The sequence below is a fragment of the Chroicocephalus ridibundus genome, chromosome 3 (assembly GCF_963924245.1).
Source record: "Chroicocephalus ridibundus chromosome 3, bChrRid1.1, whole genome shotgun sequence".
Classification (NCBI taxonomy): Eukaryota; Metazoa; Chordata; class Aves; order Charadriiformes; family Laridae; genus Chroicocephalus; species Chroicocephalus ridibundus.
Window position 1 is genome coordinate 12826010 of NC_086286.1, and position 20060 is coordinate 12846069.

Genomic DNA, 20060 nt, shown 5'->3' on the forward strand with positions numbered 1-20060 from the left:
GCCCATATTCAAGGCACAGACAAGTTTCTGAAGCAAGTCAGACTTGGTCAAACCTCCACCGTATGCCCACAGGCAGCATGTTGCATTTCTGGATATTGTGGCCATCCCTGGCTCTCTCCTCACCAGAGGGTCTGCGCACTGGGGTTTTCCCAGTGGGCTGGGGCACAGGTTTCCTCATGGATTGATGAACCGCTGCGGCCTCAAACCAGCCATGAGGGTAAAGCTGGCTCCCACGTCTTTTCTGCAAACACCGACGGAGGAATATCCAGTTTACCCAGGTCAGGCATATTTGAAAGCAAACGCCGGCTATCAGGTATGCGAATGCTGGGAGATTTGCTGTTGATGGGTGCATGTCCTCAGGGCAAACCAAAAAAAAATAAGGTCTTTTTCAGTTTCTAGCCATGCCTGCCCTGGGCTCTGCTTTGTCAGCGGCCTGGGCGGCCTCACGGCTTGGCTTGCTCAGAGACATGATGCTGGGGGAAGGTAACCCCGGGCTGACAAAGGGGGCCAAGAACTGAGGCAAAGATGAGGCCGCTTGGGGCTTGCAGTTTATTTTTTTTTAAAAGAGTGTCTGTATTATTATTAAATTGTTACTGATAACCTCTTCCCAGGAGTTTCTGTGCCTACAAAGATGACCCTCCCTGCTGAACACGACAGCACCCTTCCAAGCTGCCGAGCACCCTGAGGGAACAGCCGCCTCCCTCACCCTGTAGCTCGCTGGCCTGTGCCGATGCGGGAAGGCGACGCCTCCCCCCCCATATTTAGTAAGGGCACCCCGCTTATCGCCATTCCAACGCTGCACCTGGAACCCTTAGTCAAGATGGCCTCCCTGACGCCGCCGCCTCGCCATGTTTGGTAGGGTCACGCCGCTTCCCCTCCTTCAGAACGGCGCCTCGGGTGCCCTTAACCAAGATGTCGGCGAAGCCTCGCCGGCGGAGGGCGGGGCGCGCCGCCGCCGCCATCTTGTCTGCGGGCACCGGGTACCGCTGAGCTGGCCTTGCCGGCCGCGCGGGGCCTGCCGGGAGACGGCGGCGGGGAGCGGCGCGGCGAAGGCAGGTGGAGGCTGCGGGGGGTTCCCGGGGGTTCCCGTCGCCCGTGGCCGTGCTTGGGGACTGCGGGTGGTGGTGTCGCCTGTAGCGGGGGGCTGTGGGGGTGAGTGGCGTCCCCCGTGAGGGGGGTCCTGGGGAGGGGTCCGTGGTGTCCCCTGTGAGGGAGGGCTGGGGGTGGGGGGAAGGTCAGTGGAGTCTTCTGTGGGAGGGGTCTGGCGGGTCATTGTGTCCCCTGTGAGGGGGGGTTGTGGGAGGTCAGTGGTCTCCCCTGTGAGGGGGTGCTTAGGGGATCTGTGGCATCCCCTAGAGAGGAGTGGGGAGGCTCAGTGGTGTCCCCGATGGGAGGTACTGGTGTCCCCGATGGGGGGTACTAGGGATGCTCGGTGGTGTCCCTGATGGGGGGTACAGGTGTCCCTGTTGGGGACACCTAGGGATGCTCGGTGGTGTCCCTGGTGGGGGGTACTGGTGTCCCCAATGAGAGGTAGTGGGGATGCCCTGTGGTGTCCCTGATGGGGGGTACTGGTGTCCCCAATGAGAGGTACTGGGGATGCCCTGTGGTGTCCCTGATGGGGGGTACTGGTGTCCCCAATGGGGGGTACTAGGGATGCTCGGTGGTGTCCCTGATGGGGGGTACTGGTGTCCCCGATGGGGGGTACTAGGGATGCTCGGTGGTGTCCCTGATGGGGGGTACTGGTGTTCCCAATGAGAGGTACCGGGGATGCCCTGTGGTGTCCCCTACAGCAGTGCTTGCATGGGGATTGGCAGCGTCCCATAGAGCAGCGCAGGGCTCAGCGGCGTTCTCTGTAGCTTTGCCAATCCAGGGCTTGGTAGTGTCCCCCGGGGGTGCTGGGGCCTGGCAGTGTCCCGCAGGGCTGGGGTCAGCAATGCCACCTGTGGCAGTGCAGGGGGTCAGTGCTTTACCCTGTGTCAGTGCTGGGGACCAGAGACACAGGGGGTCAGAGGTGGCCCCTATAGCTTCACTAGTGTGATGTCTAGGATCTGTGATGTCCCCTATAGCTGTGCTGAGCACAGCAGCTGGGGGATCTGTGGCGTTCCCTGGAACACATTCAGCAGTATCGCCTATAGCTTTGCTAGGAGGGGTGGGTGAGCAGTGTGCCTTGTAGCAGATCTCATACAGAAACTGGAATGCTACCACCACTCATCTGCTGAGGCTTTGGAAGGGTCTGTCCTCTCCTGGACAGGGGCTTTGGGACCTCTCCACCACTGGGCTGGGCCCCGGAGGTCACTGCAGGACTGGGGCTGGAGGGCCCTGCTGCTGGGGGGGAGCTGGCAGATTGAGCAGGCACCCAGCCCTAAAACGGCCCTGCACAGCTCTCATTGGGGTGGGGACACCTCCCCTCCTGCCATCCTGACCCAAAAGCAGAGCCACAGCCCATGCCAAACCCAGCTGGGCAACTGGGGCTCGGCCCGGAGCAGGGTAGTGGTGGTGCTGGGCTGCGGTTGGAGGAACACGGAGTAAATTTGCACTGCGGTTGCGTTGCATACCTGAGATGTCGGGTGTTTATCTTGCTGTTCTGATGTGTGGGATCTTTTACAGGGAGGCTCAGCTCTGACTTTTACTCTGACAGACCCATTTGTGGTAGGCATGTGTTGCTAAACCCTTCCATTTGTCTGTATGGAGGTGGGGGTGGAAATACAGGGCAATGCCCAATGATTTACATCCTTAATAGCAAGGACAAAGAAAACAGTGATCAGTTTGGAGGTCTGTAGGAAAACACACACCAAAACTTGTCCTCCTTTGGAGGAAGCAATGCTTCTGATTTCTCACGCCTGTGGCCCTCCTGAATCTCCTGCCTACAGTGAGGATAAGGAGTAAGGTAATCCTGGAGCATCTGCAGCTGGAGGCAAACCTCTGAGTTTCCTCGGCCAGAGGGGGTCATGGTGCTGCTGCTCTTGGCTCTGTGAGTTGCTGCCAGTGCTGTGTGGTGGTTGTGGGCTGCGTTCAACGAGTGAGTTTACAGTAGGCTCGTCCTTCCCTTTCTCGGAGACGTAAAGGTAAGGATGGCCTGGGGAGTCTTGTTCATGTCTTACTCTGAAGAGTTTAGTAAGGCGGTACAGAGAGTGATTCCTCTGGTGTGTTGGAGATATCCCTCCTTGAATAGCCTGTCTTTTCTGAAATCTACTGGACTCTCAGCTCCTCCCTTACTGGGAGAGGGACATGGTGCCATGCAAAGAGGGTGTCTAAAATCACCAAAGACTTCTTTTAACCATTATGTCGTGTTCTCCTTTCCATCTGTAAGCAGGGCAGGCTGGCAACCAGATGACATTTGTGATGAGTGTTTTGTTCTCAGGCTTGGCCTCCTTTTCTCCCCTCAAGGTTTTAGCTGAAGGCTTCAGGATGTGTTATGAGTCTGACCTGTTTTCCTTTACTGACCTGAGTCAGGCAGGATTGACTTGAGGCCAGCCTGGGGCTGAGTGGGATGTTAAATGTGGATCACAAGAAAAAAGCTTGCATTCTGGCTTTGAGTGTCCTTGTTTCCTTGTTTCTTTATTGGATTTGGTGGAGTTTTAATTGTCTGTGATGTTGATGAGAGCACTGGACAGAAGAGATTAATGTAGTCACATGGCTCATTTGATAATGGGATTAACTCATTATAACACATTGGCTTTGTCCTGCAATGTCTTGTGCCTCATGTAGTTGATCTGCTGCCCTCCTTTGCAGGACAGTTGTCCAAACAAGTGACTGCTGCCTGAACATGTGTTGCTTATGTCCTTTCAGAGCTTCTGCAGTCCCATGGCGACGTACCTGGAGTTCATCCAGCAAAATGAGGAGCGTGATGGAGTGCGTTTCAGCTGGAACGTGTGGCCCTCCAGCAGGCTGGAGGCCACAAGGATGGTTGTCCCCCTGGCCTGTCTTCTGACCCCACTGAAGGAGCGTCTTGACCTGCCGCCTGTGCAGTATGAACCGGTGCTTTGTAGCAGGCCGACTTGCAAAGCGGTGCTCAACCCACTCTGGTATGAATTTCTTGGCTGCGGATGTTAAGAGAGGCTGGATAGTGCCTAGTTTTTATCTGAACTTCACTGCTTCCTTATTCCGATTTTTCTCTGCCCAGTACCTGGCAGCCTCATTCATTTAGATGTAGTGGATTTGATAAAATCTATGCATGCCTAATGAGATATGTTGAATGCCAGCCTGTTACTAGAGCTGCCAGAAACAGAGGAGAGAGGAGTGCCTTTGGGGAGGCTATTAAGGCTGACGTGATATGGAAATGGCCAATCTTCTTACCATCCCAGAGGATTTTGTGGTGCATGATGAAACTTAAAATAATTATATTGATACTTTCCTCTGGGCTGTGATGTTCGCTTGTTTTCCTGCTTCCTACACATCCTACTGCCTGTATGTCCGTTCTAGTATGAGCAACAAGGTTTTCTTTGAAGTTTTGCTGAGAATTTTAGAGCAATAATCTTGGTCCCAAAATCATGTGATGATTTATACGATTCATACGTAGTCGGAGCATAGCATTGGGCTGAGAAAAGGCAGGGAAAGCCAGTAAGAGGAAGTAAGAAGAGATCAAGCCCATGAAATAAGCAGCAGTTACAGGATGTTGTAACGGGCTGAGGAGGGTAAACTCTTTGGGGCAGGGAACAGCCTGTTTGTTCAGTGTTTGCGCAGGATCTGTGTGAATGGCTCCTGCTGCTCTGTGACTGGAGTGCTTGTGTGCTACAGCTGTACAAACAATAAGATGACTGAGATAAGCCCAAGTGTAGTGAAAGAATGTTTAGACCCAAGTCTGTCTGCCAAAGGCTAAGCTCCGGAGAGCTGTCAGTGGTCCATCACACTGACAAGCCTGGAAGTGGCAGGGCTGGATGAGCTAATGGACTTTCTGGCAATAGAACAAGAGTCTGAATCCTTAAAACTCCTGTCGTTCAAGTTGAAGTGTCTGATATTCTGTTTCTTCCTCAGTAATGTGAACCAGCATAGATAATTGTGAAGCCACGCTGTAAAATTGTGCCTGCAGTTATACTAACACCTCATCTTTCCCTTGCAGCCAAGTTGACTATCGGGCCAAGCTCTGGGCTTGTAACTTCTGTTTCCAGAGAAATCAGGTAAGTTGGAAAAAGCGTCAGCCCTTCCATCTTTTCAGTGGACACTTTATTGATGACCTCCTCTGGCAAAGTATCTTATGCATAAATTCCACTTTTCTAGATTCCTTCCCTTGTCCTTTTTCTCTTGCTGAAAAAGGCACTTGTTAATGGGTCTGTTTTACCTGATATCTTGTCTATTTTCAGTTCCGTTTTTCCAGTGACTTTACCAGGATGCAGGGCATAGGAAGGAGATAAACATGCTATTTTGTCTCATGTGTTTCCAGTGTGTTTTTTGCACTTATCGTTTACTGTTCTTGCCTAGTATGAAGTTCATTAGATTTGAGTAGACTTTTGCCATCGGAAACTGTTGCATGTCTAAATGAATTTCAGCTAATGCATAATCACTGCTTTAGTCCTACCTTTTATTTACACCAGATTGAGCAGCTGTCCATACTTCACTGTTGGTGCAGTGGCAATAAATAAAGATTTGAATAACCACATCATGAGCAGGGCAGCCTCTGTACTGCGGAGGAGGGCCCTACATTTCTGTTCTGAAACTTCCTTGTCCTAATTTTTTGTTCCCTTTTTCAGTTCCCTCCGGCATATGCGGGCATATCTGAAGTCAATCAACCAGCAGAGCTTATGCCTCAGTTTTCAACAATTGAATATATAGTGCAGGTAAGTGAATCACAGGCAAGTCTGAAGCCCCCAGAATTGTCTTGTTTATGACAGCTTATGCATGTATTAAATTTACTTAGCAAATAAGTAACATTTCTGCAAGGTGCTTAAGATAGGGCTCATTTTATTCCTTGGCTGGTGGCATTATAAAATGTCACCTGGCATATGCATGCGCCTAGTAAATCCATCTCTTTCCATATTAGCGAGGTCCACAGACACCATTGATCTTCCTGTATGTTGTCGACACATGCTTGGAGGAGGAGGACTTGCAGGCGCTGAAGGAGTCCCTCCAGATGTCCCTAAGTCTGCTGCCTGCCGACGCTCTAGTGGGGCTTATCACTTTTGGCAGAATGGTCCAGGTTCACGAGCTGAGCTGTGAAGGCATTTCCAAGAGCTACGTGTTTAGGGGCACAAAGGACTTGACAGCTAAGCAAATACAGGTATGTTCAGCCATCTCAGGCTGGTGGCTTGTTCCTGTTAGCTCTGTTGACACCACTAGTGGTCTTTCAAGCTCTGGGCTCTTGGGGAAGAAGGAAGGTTCAGTGCTCTTAACTGTTACCCTGTTTCCCTCCCAATATCTGTCCTGTCTTTTTGCCTTTGTAAATTCATTGGAAGCTTGTCCAAGATAGAGTTTGTGCATCTTGCATAATGGACCCATTGATCCATTCCTAATGGGAGTTCAAAGATTAATAATTCAACAGATTTTAATGTATTTAATGCTACAGTATTGCAGGCCTCAGGGTATATTGCTTAACAGCAAATAATATGTTTAGTGTTTAAATGGTACATCTCCTCTGCCTCCTTTTTTCTGTTCTCTAGGATATGCTTGGGCTTTCAAGGCCAGCTGTTCCCATTCAACAGGGAAGACCTCTTCAAACTCCAGAGCAACCTGTTATTTCAAGCAGGTACGCTGCACCAGCACAGCAGAAGAGCGGGGCAAATGTTTTATGCCTCTTTGGGGTCACGCTTCTAAACGGGCGTTTCCCAAGAGGAGTCTTTGTAAGAAGATTTGGATGGTATTGTCTTGTCATGGTTGTTTCCCTACATCAAATGATATGTATGGGTGGGATTTACTAGGGCTGTAGGCAATGTATTAGACTTCTATAGTATCTTGGTTTTGCAGTTGCGAGAACATGATTGCCATTCAGGCTAGATTCCTACTTGAAAACAGAGTAGCTGTCTTTGGAAAGCGTATTGCTCAGGAGTCCTCTGGAGCAAGGACCTGTCTTTTTGATTGACCAGCCAATGCGGGGGTCTGCTCTATGCATAACAACCCTACATACCACATCCTACCCCCTGACCCAGCAAGTCCAAAAAGATGATTGGCGGGCAAGGAGTGACCACTGAACAGTAAAGCTGTATATGCCTCCGTTCAATACAGTTTTCTCTTTCTCAGCCCCTCTTTTTCAGTGGCAGCTCTTTTGCGCTTTCGTAGACTAAATCACCATTGAAGTTCTTCCCTGTGCTTTATGTGACTTTGCATTCTTGTCAGTTCCTGATGTCTTGCTTTGATCAAATTGTTTATTTTGCACAGGCCTGTTATCTTAGAAAGTTTGGATGTAAGGGAACATGCCACATGACTTTTCGCTTCTGATAACTATCTCAGTGCAGTTTATGTGTGCCAGAAACAAAGGGGCACTTTCTTTCTTCTCTAAACTGAAAGGACTTATAAGTAGGAAAGCATTTTATTTGAACTTTTGCAGGTTTCTGCAGCCAGTACATAAGATTGACATGAATTTAACAGATCTGCTTGGAGAACTGCAAAGGGACCCATGGCCAGTGACCCAGGGAAAGAGGCCTTTACGTTCCACTGGAGTAGCTCTTTCGATTGCTGTTGGCTTACTGGAGGTACTCTTAGTGCTGTTGTTTTTTTGAGATGAGCTGATCAAAGTAAGCACCTGGCAGTCTTTGCCGAGACATGCGCAAGTGTCAGGCCAGCTTGGTCTGTGGCCCAGTTAGTTTGTGCTGCAGAGGTGCAATTTGTCTCTACTGATGTTTGATACGAATTAGCAGCAGCTGGTGTAGAGTGGGCTGAGAGTTTACAACTAAATGGTAAAATATGCAGATGTTTAAAGGTCTCCGATTTTCGCATGTGTCGCCATATGGAGGTGATACTACGCACTGGGTTTATCTGAGGGTCATCTCAGATTAAGTAAAAACAGAAACTGCCTGCTTCCTGTTATGAGGACACGAAGCTTGACGTAGCTTGAGTCTGAACTTGAGAGTGCTGCGACTGTCAGGAAATGCATTGCTATTTGTCAAAGCAGCCTCTAGCAGAGACAGGTCCTTAATGACATTGCAGAAATTGCCATTTAATCAGTCTCTCTCCCTTCCCTCCCACCTTTTTTTTTTTTCTCTCTCTCTCTTTCTGATACAAGTCTGTATTTTTATTTTAGGGCACATTTCCAAACACCGGGGCCAGAATAATGCTGTTTACAGGTGGGCCACCAACACAAGGACCAGGCATGGTGGTAGGAGATGAACTGAAAACACCCATCCGTTCTTGGCATGACATAGAGAAGGACAATGCAAGGTTCATGAAGAAGGCCACCAAAGTAGGTGCTAGTGTCTGCTGGTTGTGTTTAAAAAACCAAAAACTGAATATTGTGTCAGAACAGTAAATGGGGGGAAAGGACCTAACACAAACCTACATACACTGCTATGTTGACAGCTGCTCAGTGTCCTTCCCCAGGGAATAAACATATTCCATTCTCTTGATGTGGGAACAGTATGTCCATATATTTGCATGGTTGTCCTTGAAGTGCCTGAGCCTTTTGTGTATGTTAAACTGTGAGAATGGTCAAGGGAAGAGTAAAAAAGACTTCCTCCTGGTTACTTTTCCAGCGCAGTCTTGTGCCTTCTCAGAGAAAGTAGTATTTCAGTGCTGTTTCGTAGCTGATGGTGGGTGGAGAGTTTGTTCATCAGTGTCATTGTATCTCCTTCTGGGGAGAAAAAAACCTGTCTTCTAAGAATTGGTCACGTCCAGAAGGCTTCCTTTGTCTTCCTGGCATATGAAAGAACAGTTAAAATAGTTAAAATGTCAGGCATGAAATGTGCCTGCCAGCTTAGAGGAAGCAGTATGACACCTGTTCTTTTAACTATCACCTGGAAGCCTTTGGGTTTCCACTAAGTTACCACAGACAAAGATCCCATGCAGTTCATCCACTCTCTGTATTTGTGACATGCAACTCAAGCTCATCCACGTGCAAACCCTCCATTCCTAGGAGGGTGAAGCATGTTCCAGCAGAGCAGTAAGAGCCAACAGCTGTTTAGTTACTACAGCACTGCTAATTGCTTTTTACCTTGTGTTTCATGTGCTGGCCTCAGCTGGAGAGCCGTAGAAAAATTGCCCATTGTGGCATCCTAAACACCGTGTGTATTTTCCCCAGCACTACGAGACTCTGGCTAATCGCACTGCAGCCAACGGGCATTGCATTGACATCTATGCCTGCGCCCTGGATCAGACTGGACTGCTAGAGATGAAGTGTTGTGCAAACCTCACCGGGTATGTTCATAGCAGGAGAGCACAAAGTTGGAACCTGGCCTTTATTTTTTTTTGAGGGGGAGAATGGTTCAGAAAGCAGTTAAGTTTGCTATCAGGGCAAAAGGGTAAGATTTTTATCATTCTATTCTAAACTGTGGTTTGAATTTGCCAGGATATATATGGCAAACCTCCCCTGATCCCAGTCCACATTTCTGAAGTCTCAAAACAGCATGTGAATTAGCACTGCTGGTAGAAAACTCCATATCCTGCTTTGAAAAAGGTATTCTAAAGCATGGCGCAACATATCTTTTGCAAATGCCTTCTGCCTCCTTGGGAGACGGCAAGTATCCTTTCCAGAATTTATGGGATAGAGATGCCGTGCTTTATGGTGTGTGCATGACTGAAGTGCCGTCAGAACAGCAGAGCGTCAGGCTCTGCTACCAGTGGTGGGTAGAAGCTTTCCTTCCGTTGGGCAGATTTGCTCTGCTTAACAGCTCACTTGAGCTTTCTCCAGGGATTCTCAGCTTCCTTGGGTCTAGTTTTAAGTGACGTCTCTAAGGGGTAAATGTCTGTGTTCCATATTGCTGAAAACCTTACAGTCTCTGTGAGGGAGTCTGTGTGCTAAACCGGGCTCAACATGTCTTATTTACCATTTAAAAACTGCTGTGTCTAGGGAGTCAAAAGATGGTTTGCGCAAATGCAAGGCATTTGTAAATACTCATGTAATACTCAGTGAGCAGAAGAGAGATTGTTTGACCCTTTGGCTGCATGACTAAGCTCCATATGATCAGGCCTGGGTTAACCAAGGCACTTGGGGAAGGCACAGCACAGACCCATGCACCTGTCCTTGTGCTGCAGCCATCCTGTCTGTAGTGTGGGTGGTTCCCTACTCGGGGAAGGCAGGCTCAGCAAAGCGCTCTCCTGGGTTGAGATATTTCTATCTGGTGGAACATGAGCATTTTTAAGGCAGCTAAAGGGCAAGAAATATAGTTGAGAAAGCAAGCTGGCAAAGATGGAGCATTAACTTGTTTGGCTTTGGAAGAGATGTCCATGAATTGTGTTCCCTGATGTGAATTCCACCTATGCAAAGGCATGCTTTAAAACAGTTTCTGCATGTGTTTGCATGCATGAGAGTTGGAGGGATGTATCCTTTGTGCCTTACTTCTAGTTCCCAGTTGCTTCAGTTCCTCTCTGTATTGTTTTTTCTTTCCCAGAGGACAAATGGTGATGGGAGACTCCTTCAACACTTCTCTTTTCAAGCAAACCTTCCAGCGGGTATTTAACAAAGGGTTCAACGGGGAATTTCGGATGGCTTTTGGTGCAAGTTTGGATGTGAAGGTGAGAGATAATTTCATTGAATGACATTAACTGGGAAATACAAGTGCTGTTCATTTGAAAGTCGATTTAAGTATCTGGGGCGTAGAAAATTCTACGTGTTTGAGGTCAGCTGTAGTGCCTGTTTTGAGAGAAGAACCATACTGGAGCGAGCAGAGGGATTTTTGTTTGGAAGCTTACTAAGTTTGTGTGTGTGTGTGTGTTTAAACAAAAAAAAAAAAAAAGGCAGCTGAGCTGCTGTGCTCAGCCTCTCCTCACTCAGCAAGGAACATTTCATACTCTCTTGTGGTCACTGTAAATATGTCTTCATTATTAAAATGTGACTGTGTAGATTCTCTTACATTCAGTAATTGTAGCAGTAGGTGATCTAGGAAAATCTGACCAAAGCTGAGCAACTGATTTAGTCTGTGTGTATTCTGTTTGACTGACTTGATTTAAAAAACAAAAAAAACAAACAACTTTTTTTTACCTTATTTTAGACCTCTAGGGAGCTGAAAATTGCAGGAGCTATTGGACCATGCATATCCCTGAATGCTAAAGGGCCATGTGTCTCTGAAAATGTAAGTTTCTGACATGGAAAAATCTTTAATAAAGAAGTAAATAAACAGTGCAAAGCTTCTGTCTAGACCTACAGCTCAGCTAGAATGTCAAACTTTTCAACGAGAAGAACAATTTGGAAACATCCCTAGGAAAAGACAGTCTTTCCTAGACTAAATTCTTACCCCATAAAGGCTTTCTTTTAACTGTATGTCCTTCAGTAACTGCGTTCACACCCAAAAGATAAGAAATCTAGAAGGCCTGCCGTAACTTGCACCTCTGATCAGAATTTAACATGCTGCTACAGACAAAAATGCTGCTTTCTTTTCAATTCTGTGCAGGAGCTTGGAATTGGAGGAACATCTCAATGGAAAATTTGTAGTCTGGATCCCAGCACAACTCTGGCCATTTACTTTGAAGTGGTAAATCAGGTCAGTCCTGGCTTCTCGGTTTTTTTGGTTGTTTTTTATACACCAAACTATTTGTTTGTAACAGGGCCAGGAAATGCAACGACATCCCCTGTGTTGCAGATGGATGGTTGCAAAGCAACCAAGTGTTCTGTGCCAAAGAAATAGTCTCAGAGGTTGTTTTCATATGCATAAATTGCCTAATACTCTTGTTCTGTACAAACCCTGCATTCTTTCCTTGTGTTCCTGTAGTATTTATTTAACAAAAAAGAAATTGTCTTTTTGTCAGTAGGTGCTGTGGAGAATAAAAGTATAAATACCTTCAAATTCTTGGAGAGTTGCTCCTCCAAGTTGTAATAACTTGGTGGCTCGGAAGCAGCTTTTGGCTGGGGAAGTTTCTGAGCATGTGGCAGCTAGAAGCTAGGAAGACCACCCCGAAGGAATTCTATTCCATGTGTGTGCCTCTTTGACTTCTCTGCTGTGTGGGCTTGTTACTGTTGGGAATAGGATGGTGGACTCACAGGACCTTTGCTCAGGCCTTGTACTGCCATTCTTATGTTTATTGCTATAGAGATGATAAGTTGCTGCCATCCTTTAAGGGACAAGCTGAGGAAGTGTCAGGCACAATATTAAATGGGTCCAGCACCACTTGACTCTGAGGGCTGCTGGAAAACACAACACTAACACATCCACCTCTCTTCTCTGGTCCGTCTCTAGCTTGTACTTATTCTATGATTGCTCAAATGGTGCCCTGGAGTTCTCTGTAGTGTACAGAGTTATGAAAAAGCCAGCCCGTTTTGAAGGCTTACCTTGTTTCATTTGCAGCACAACGCACCAATACCTCAGGGAGGCAGAGGGGCAGTGCAGTTTGTCACTCAGTATCAACACTCCAGTACGCAGAAACGCATTCGTGTCACCACCATAGCCAGAAAGTGAGTATCTCATGCCAGTTCTTTGGCAGAATGGCAGAAACTGAAGCTGCAGTCTGTTCTGGAATTTTTCTAGCATTTTGTTGCATGCATTGGCAGCAGAGGCTGAATCTGGTTTGGGTTTTGCTGAAGGTGAGTGCACGTAGCACTAACTCTTTACTAACCTTGTAGTTGGGCAGATGCACAGAGTCAACTCCAGCATATAGAAGCTGCGTTTGACCAGGAAGCAGCTGCTGTGCTGATGGCACGACTGGGAGTGTACAGAGCTGAGTCTGAGGAGGGACCTGATGTTCTGCGATGGCTGGACAGACAGCTGATTAGACTGGTAAGGCCAATAGCCTGCAGTTGTGTGTGTTCTTGTTTTTGTTAAAAATGGTCTCTGGAAATGAAAACACCGTTCTTTTTTTCAGATTGACTTGCTTCATTTGTGCTCTGATCACGGTCACATAGTTGTAGTACACAATAGCTCAGAAGCCAGTATGATCTGTTATGCTGAAAGGGTTAAACCTGAGATTAAAGAAGTGATAGTGAAACACAGAATAATGCAGGTGGGAAGGGACCTCTGGAGGTCTCTGGTTCAACTCCCCTGCTCAAAGTAGGGCCAGCTTTGAACTTAAGGTTGCTCCAGGTCTTGTTCAGTTGAGTTTTGAAGATCTCTTGCTTCTCTTGATAACTTGTTCCAGTGTTTATCACTGTCACTGATTTTTTTTCTTTTTTCTTTTATTTTCTCCCCCTCACTCCCATCAGAATTTCCATTTCTCCAGCTATCTGTTGGGTAGCTGTAGACAGCGATGGGACTCCCTAATCCCACTTTTCACCAGGCTGAACAAACGCAGGTTCTTCAGCCTCTCTTTCTACATGAGGTGCCCCAGCGCCTGACCAGCTTGGTGGCCTCTGCTAAACTCAATCCAGTATATCCATCTCTGTCTTGCACTGGGGAGCCCCAAACTGGACACAGCATTCAGATGTGGGCTCACCGGTGCCAAGTTCAGGGTAGTAATCACTTCTGCAACTTCCTACTGTCTTTTTGAATTTCAGAAGCCTGAATTGCCTAAATTGGTGCTGGCTTTGTCCAGACACCCTGTGGAGTTGATACTAACACATACAGCACATCAGACACTGAAAAAACGGGACCAGTATCAAGTAAAGATTTGAGTACCAAAACACACACGGGCATGCTGAAATGATTGCACAGTCATTTATAGTTAAATTGCTAAAACCATTGATGCTTCTTATTCTCAGGGAAGCAGTTCGTGAAATGCCAGGCTGCTGCTGCTCCAGAAGGACGTAGAGTTGCTGCCAAAGTGTTTCGTAGCATACAAAGCAGTTTAGGTGTAATGTAGTACCCCTGATTTAATGGAAAAATATTGGGTAGTAGTAGAAGCACTGTTTCTTTCATTCTTAGATAATTTCAAATCTAGATTACTCAGATAAATAGATGTCATTCCAGTAACATACAGAAACGAGTGCTGTAAAGAGAAATAATTTTTATATTACTTGTTATTGTCATTTTCATGCCTTGGTTGCTGTGTTTAAAAAGAACCAAAAGAACACCCTTCCAAAATAAAAAGTGTTAATTCTAAAAAAACCCAAACAACAACCCCCCTCCCCCCCAAAAAACAAAATCAAAAACAAAAGAAGAGAGAGATAACCAAAGTATCCATTTTGCTTCCAACAGTGTCAGAAATTTGGACAATACAACAAAGATGATCCCAACTCCTTCAGATTATCGGAATCATTTTCTTTGTATCCCCAGGTAAGAACTTCACAGAGCCATGGGAAAAGTGTGCAAGGATGAGTGAGAGTGATGATAAAATGTCTTGTACCGTTTATCAAATTCAAGAGGGGAGAAACAGATGTTGTTTTAATTTGGTGGGCTGGTTCTGTAGTTCAGTGCTGCAAATGACTGGTAAGGGAAGAACTCGGAGGAGTTAATAAGAATTTGCTGTTCAGAAAGACTGGAGATGGGTGCAGAGGTTTTGGCAACTTCCTTACATTTCTCTTCTCACTCATCTTTCTGGTGCAGTTCATGTTCCATCTGCGACGCTCCCCATTCCTGCAGGTCTTCAATAACAGTCCAGATGAATCTTCTTACTACCGTCACCACTTTGCTAGGCAAGATCTGACCCAGTCTCTTATTATGATCCAGCCCATCCTTTATGCTTATTCTTTCCATGGACCTCCTGAGGTGAGTCCCTGTTCAACTAGAAGAGGTGGACCAATCCAAAATAACGAGCATTCAGTCTGAGTAATACTATTTCAGCAAAAAGGCCCCTATATATTTTTTTTTAATCAAGGTAATTATTAAAAACTGAGATGGGGCAAGGTAAAATACGAATTGTGTTTTCAGTAAGCTTACAGCTTTGATTAAAAAAGACAAAAATGTCAAAAAACTCCCCAAAAAAGAACCTCCCCACCTTCTCCCCCTCCCCCCCCCCCCAAGTCACAGTTCCCACTCTTCAACATCTGGTGAATATTGCAGCTGTCAGTATCACTTTTGCTTCTCTGCCAGAGGCTGCCATCTCCACTGCGTAAGTCAGCAAGCCTCATCCCGTCCAGGTCGTAATCTCCCACCAGCTGCTTGTTTTCAGGTGTTTATGCAGCAGTGTTTAACTATGTGCAAGTATTCCATGGACAGACATGTATTCCCTTGAAAGGAGGGTCTCTGGCAGGAAAGAAACGCAGGAGCTGCTGGAGTAACACTTTGAAACATTCTTGGCCGCATTTGCCAGAGTGTTATTCCTTATTATTCTTGAGATAATCTTGTTCAAGATTGTTTCTCTCTCGCATCCTGCGCTTTATACAGCAGCTGATAACGCACTGCTCCATTCAGTAATGAGCAGGAGCTTGACCGTGCTCTGCGAGGCATTCACATGGGCTGAGCAGCTGTTGGTGGAGTCGCGTCCATTTGGGCAGGGCTGAGCGAGCTGTTCGGCCAACCATGAAGGTTAGTACAGTTCTGAGGCCTTAGTGGCGCCTGACTTACTCTTTTTTATTTTCCCCAGCCAGTGCTTTTGGACAGCAGCAGTATTCTTCCTGACAGAATCCTCCTGATGGATACTTTCTTCCAGATAGTTATCTACCTTGGTGAGGTACAGTGAAATACGTTCTCTCTTTGCACTCCCTCCCTCCTGCCATGCCTGCAGACAGTGTCACTGTTAGTATGAGAAGAGCTGCTGGCAAAGCCCACACTAGCATAATGACATCATATACATGTTGCCAGTTTTAATACAATTTCCCCCACTGTCCCAGTTATCAAAAAAAATCCTGCTGGAGTTGCCAAGGATGTGTTCTGCGCTGAGGAATAGCTGTCATGTTAGTTTGGTAATGAAGATGGTCCCTTACCATGCCTGGAAAAGGACAGAGAAACTTGAAACTAAGCAGAGCAGAGAGCTGCAGTTTGATTTTCAGATACAAGACGTACTTGGTTGCTGGGTTTTGATACTCAAATACTGCTGCTTAAATTTGTAATTTCCATTACAAATTTTTCCAGTTTTTGCTTTTAAATATTGGACATTTTTATCAGTAGCTATTTTACTTCCATGTTGACTGAGGTAACTCTGGCCACTTCAGGTACATCCTAAAGGGCCTACATCCTTAGGGCGGCTTCTAAACATCCAGATTTGTACCAATATGCGAAGCCTTGGCTTTCCAGTTCCTCCTCAGTATGCAGACCTGGAGATCTGTATTTCAGTCCTGCCAGGTTTCGTAAGAGACTGGTATGCTATTGTAGCTGCAGAATGGAAATGTCTCACACCCTGCAGTAGTTAAGGGATAAGGGATGAAGAGGAAGCTGGCTTTCCATTTTTTTTCTCTGGAAATCTCCCTGTTCTTTGATGTCTTTTTCCCCCTCATATCCTTTATAGTCGTGGTTGGGGAGAGGCCCTCATCCAGTTTTTTGTACCTAAACATGGCATCAGATTGGAGTAGTTTAAATAAACCCATCTTAGTTTACGGTCAAACGTTCCTACTAGTGAAAACTTTTTGGGATGCATTTAATTGTTCCCTTTGTTTTTGAACTAAGTTACTTCATTTAATGACTGCTATTATAATGCACAAAGTTTGGCATGATAGTTTGTGGCAGCTCCATTATTAGCTCCCAACTTCAGTCCATAAAGAATTAATTCTCTTTGAGAACTGAGCAGAGATACCCAGCTGATGTGGACAGGAGTCGAACGCTTGAGTCAACAATGAAATAAATCTTCCAGAGTTACCTTAAATAGTTCCTACCTACTGTTGCAGAGCAAGACACTCAGCAACTGGGTAAAATTTAGACAAAGGAAGAGCTAAGTGTGTGATCTGCGCATGTACAGAGCAATTGTTAGGTACATATTGTTAAGTACCTTAAAAATACTGTAAGGCTGCTTCCTTTAAGACCAAGACAGATTTAAAATGCCAGTGATTTATAAATGCTTTGTGTTTCTGTGTTGGCACAGGCTGAAACGTAAAGGCTTGAAGATCACTTTTAACAAATTGCTCTTGCAGCGCACAAACTGCTACCAGCTCTTGTGTTGAGTGCCTGTTCTTAAATTCAGGAACAGACAGAAACTAGATAATGTTATTGCCAGAATAGTGGAAAAAAAAGCATTTGCCCTGTGCTGTTTAAGCAGAAGTACATGTAACATTCTGCTGCCTTAAGACATGCAGATTAAGAAGGGGAGGCTTGCAGACATCTCTGTTATTTTTTCATTTCCTCCCTGTCCCGTCAATAGACTATCGCACAGTGGCAGAAAGCCGGTTACCAAGACATGCCTGAATATGAAAACTTCAAGCACCTACTGCAAGCCCCACTGGATGATGCCCAGGAAATCTTGCAGACTAGATTCCCGATGCCGCGTTACATCCACACCGAACATGGGGGCAGTCAGGTAAGCAGGTTTATCGAGGAACTTTTTCTGTTGTTGAATAGAGCAAATACCTGTCTTGTTCTGCTTTACTAAGAAGATGGTTCTGTAAGTTAAATACAGTGGTAATTTAGCTTTTCAAAGTATAGAGCTTGCATATTTTCTCATGAGCTCTTACTACAACATTGTCTTTTAATAAATCAGTCACACGCTGGATGTGCTTCTGAAGTCTGAGGATGGGGGAAAAAAAAACAAAACAAAAACTGAAAAAGCCAGCTTAATTATCTTTTTATTCCCCAAAGAGGTTGGAAAGAAATAATTTGGCTCCATATCTAAACTTACCCGAGACAGGGAGTGCAGTTAACTAGCTAGGACAGTAAGTTACACTGAGTGATTGACCATCTGTTCCTTTATTCTTGGATGCTGAAGGAGGATATAAAATAGTTCCTGTTTTTGCTCTTCCTGGAACTGCAGTTGTGCTGTGCTTGTGTGTATCTGGCTTGTTTGTAGCAGTGAAGGGCCTGGAACTGATGCTCCAAAACAAACATTTGGTATTAATTTCTGATGTGACCATGTTATGCTGGTTCTCCACTGACCTCTTTTCCAAAGAGCGGATGGGGGCGTGCGAGGGACAGTGCTGGTGACGTGTCTGTGTCACATGGAACCGGAGCTGCCCTGCCAGGCCAGCGCTGCTTGCTGGAGCAGAGCACTCTGTGCCCCCTGCAGAGAAGTTGTCTGTGGAGCAGGGCTGTTTCTGGACTTGAAACCTGTTTAAGTTAAATTTGTACCTTGCAAAAGCAGGGAGACATCGTTAGTCATGATCTAAGGCAGTAAGGAGTCTTGAGGGAGCTGACAGGTCTGCCATTTTACATAACTACTTCTCCAATGTTTTCTCTTTATAGGCCCGGTTCCTCTTGTCTAAAGTGAACCCTTCTCAGACCCACAATAACCTCTATGCCTGGGGACAGGTAAGCAATGGAAGAGCTGCTCATGTTTGGGAATGCTGTAAAATATACATTTACGTATTTGTCTGCGTAGTAGTCATCCTATTTCTCCACCTGGCCACAAACTGTGAGCAGGTTACACTTGTCCTCTCTTTCTTGCCGAAGAGCTTTTTGCAGACACATGTGACTGGATTTGAAAATCTTACAGTGCTTTACGGTGCGAGGAAACAAGGTTATTTCTGTGTGCCAAAGGATCTGATAATGGCATTACCAGCTGAGACTGCAATAATTGTAGCATTTTAAAAGACAGAGCTGATTTATGAGATTTGTCTCTAAAGCTTAGGCACGTTAGATTTTCATTCAACCTGCTTATTCAAATCCATGGTTGTTGATAAGATAAACAGTAGTGGTGGGGAGCACTAGATGACAAGATGATCAAAATACCGTTTTCAAGCATGAATGACTAAGCTTGTATTCCTGTTCTTGTACTGAATCGCCCCCCTCCCCGTTTTCCACAAAATCCAGTTGACTTTGGGGCTTTTTCTCCATGGATCCAAGGAACGTCTGCCCAAATAGAGGTGCTGCCAGAACAGCTCAGTACCTCAGCAGATTAATGGCAGGAGATGAATGGTCTCCACAAGGAGTGCTTTGCCCCTTCCATCTCCCTTCCTGTATCCCAGTGACACGTGGGGCACAGGCGGAGCAGGCGAGCTTTCTGTGGTGGCTGCTACTGAAGGAAGCAGCTAATTTGATGTAGAATATGCTCTTTAGAGGTTTCAGATGACCTGATGTAGAAATTTATCTTCACCCTTCCCTACAAAAATGATTTAAAACTCGTAGGTCACAGTGTATTTAGTATGCTGGAAAAAAGTAACTAGCATATGGATACATAAAGATTTAATTTATCTGACAATACGAGACTTTTATATCCTCTTTCTTTACCTTGTTTGTGTAGAGCTCTGCGCAGCAAAATTCCTAATGTTTTAGAAAGAAGAGATGGTTTTTTTCCCAGTAGTTTAGATTGGAAACGGCACTGACACTATCCTCTAGTGCAATGAGTAGCATCTTTCGGCTAGGTATCTGTCCTTTGCGGGGAAAAAAGGTGGTTGATTCAGCAGGCAATTCGTTCAGAATGCTGACACCTGATTTGCTTTCAGTTAGACTCCAGTGTTAACACCACTACTTTAGGCTCATTATTTCTTTATTTTTGTGCAGGAATCGGGAGCACCAATCTTGACAGATGATGTTAGTCTCCAGGTGTTCATGGACCATCTCAAAAAGCTGGCAGTTTCAAGTGCATCATGACTTTCATCCAACCAAGCAGCAAGAACAGAAGAGTTACATAGATCGTGTTGACAGAAGCGGACCATTTATTTACATTTCCTTCTCTCTCTTTTAGATCAAGGTTTTTAAGTATGAAATTAAATAAATACGCAGGGAGCATTTTGTACTTGGCCCTTCTAGATTTTAATTTATTTGTACTCCCTTTTGTCTATATTCTGTTTACTCTACATTTTTCATACATTGTAACTGGAGCTAAAGGATGTTTTAGCCAATTTTAACAGCCTTTAGCTTAATTTTTAATGTTGTGTGTTCTTAAAAGGTGTCTTTTAGCAATCTGGGAGTGGTATTAATGAAAAATAAAACTGGGTAAGAGTATTACTACTTAATGCTATCCCTAATTCAGCTGTGTGAGTCAACGGAGTGGGCCTCCCTCCTTTCCATTTTTGAAAATGTAACCCCTGGGGGCTGTGTACACGCTACTGAAAATAATTTCAAAGCGCTCCTAAAGGCAAGAGACTGCAG

General features: G+C 45.7%; 1 protein-coding gene across 3 annotated transcripts; it reads left to right on the plus strand.

The window, feature by feature from the left end:
* The first annotated feature begins 920 nt into the window (after nt 1-920).
* SEC23B (SEC23 homolog B, COPII coat complex component) lies at nt 921-19919 on the plus strand. 3 transcript variants are annotated; one of them, XM_063328059.1, is made up of 20 exons: nt 921-1052; nt 3790-4025; nt 5060-5117; nt 5688-5774; nt 5978-6214; nt 6594-6679; nt 7478-7622; nt 8171-8329; nt 9164-9279; nt 10473-10596; nt 11073-11153; nt 11472-11561; nt 12363-12469; nt 12638-12791; nt 14145-14222; nt 14493-14654; nt 15472-15558; nt 17179-17334; nt 18213-18278; nt 19470-19919. In XM_063328059.1, the coding sequence occupies exons 2-20, from the start codon at nt 3805-3807 to the stop codon at nt 19557-19559; spliced, it is 2304 nt and encodes a 767-aa protein (XP_063184129.1). In that variant the 5' UTR covers nt 921-1052; nt 3790-3804; the 3' UTR covers nt 19560-19919. The 3 variants fall into 3 exon arrangements, with proteins under 3 accessions (XP_063184129.1, XP_063184130.1, XP_063184128.1); XM_063328060.1 differs by having other exon boundaries at nt 970-1056; XM_063328058.1 differs by having other exon boundaries at nt 1012-1152.
* Nucleotides 19920-20060: the final 141 nt, after the last annotated feature.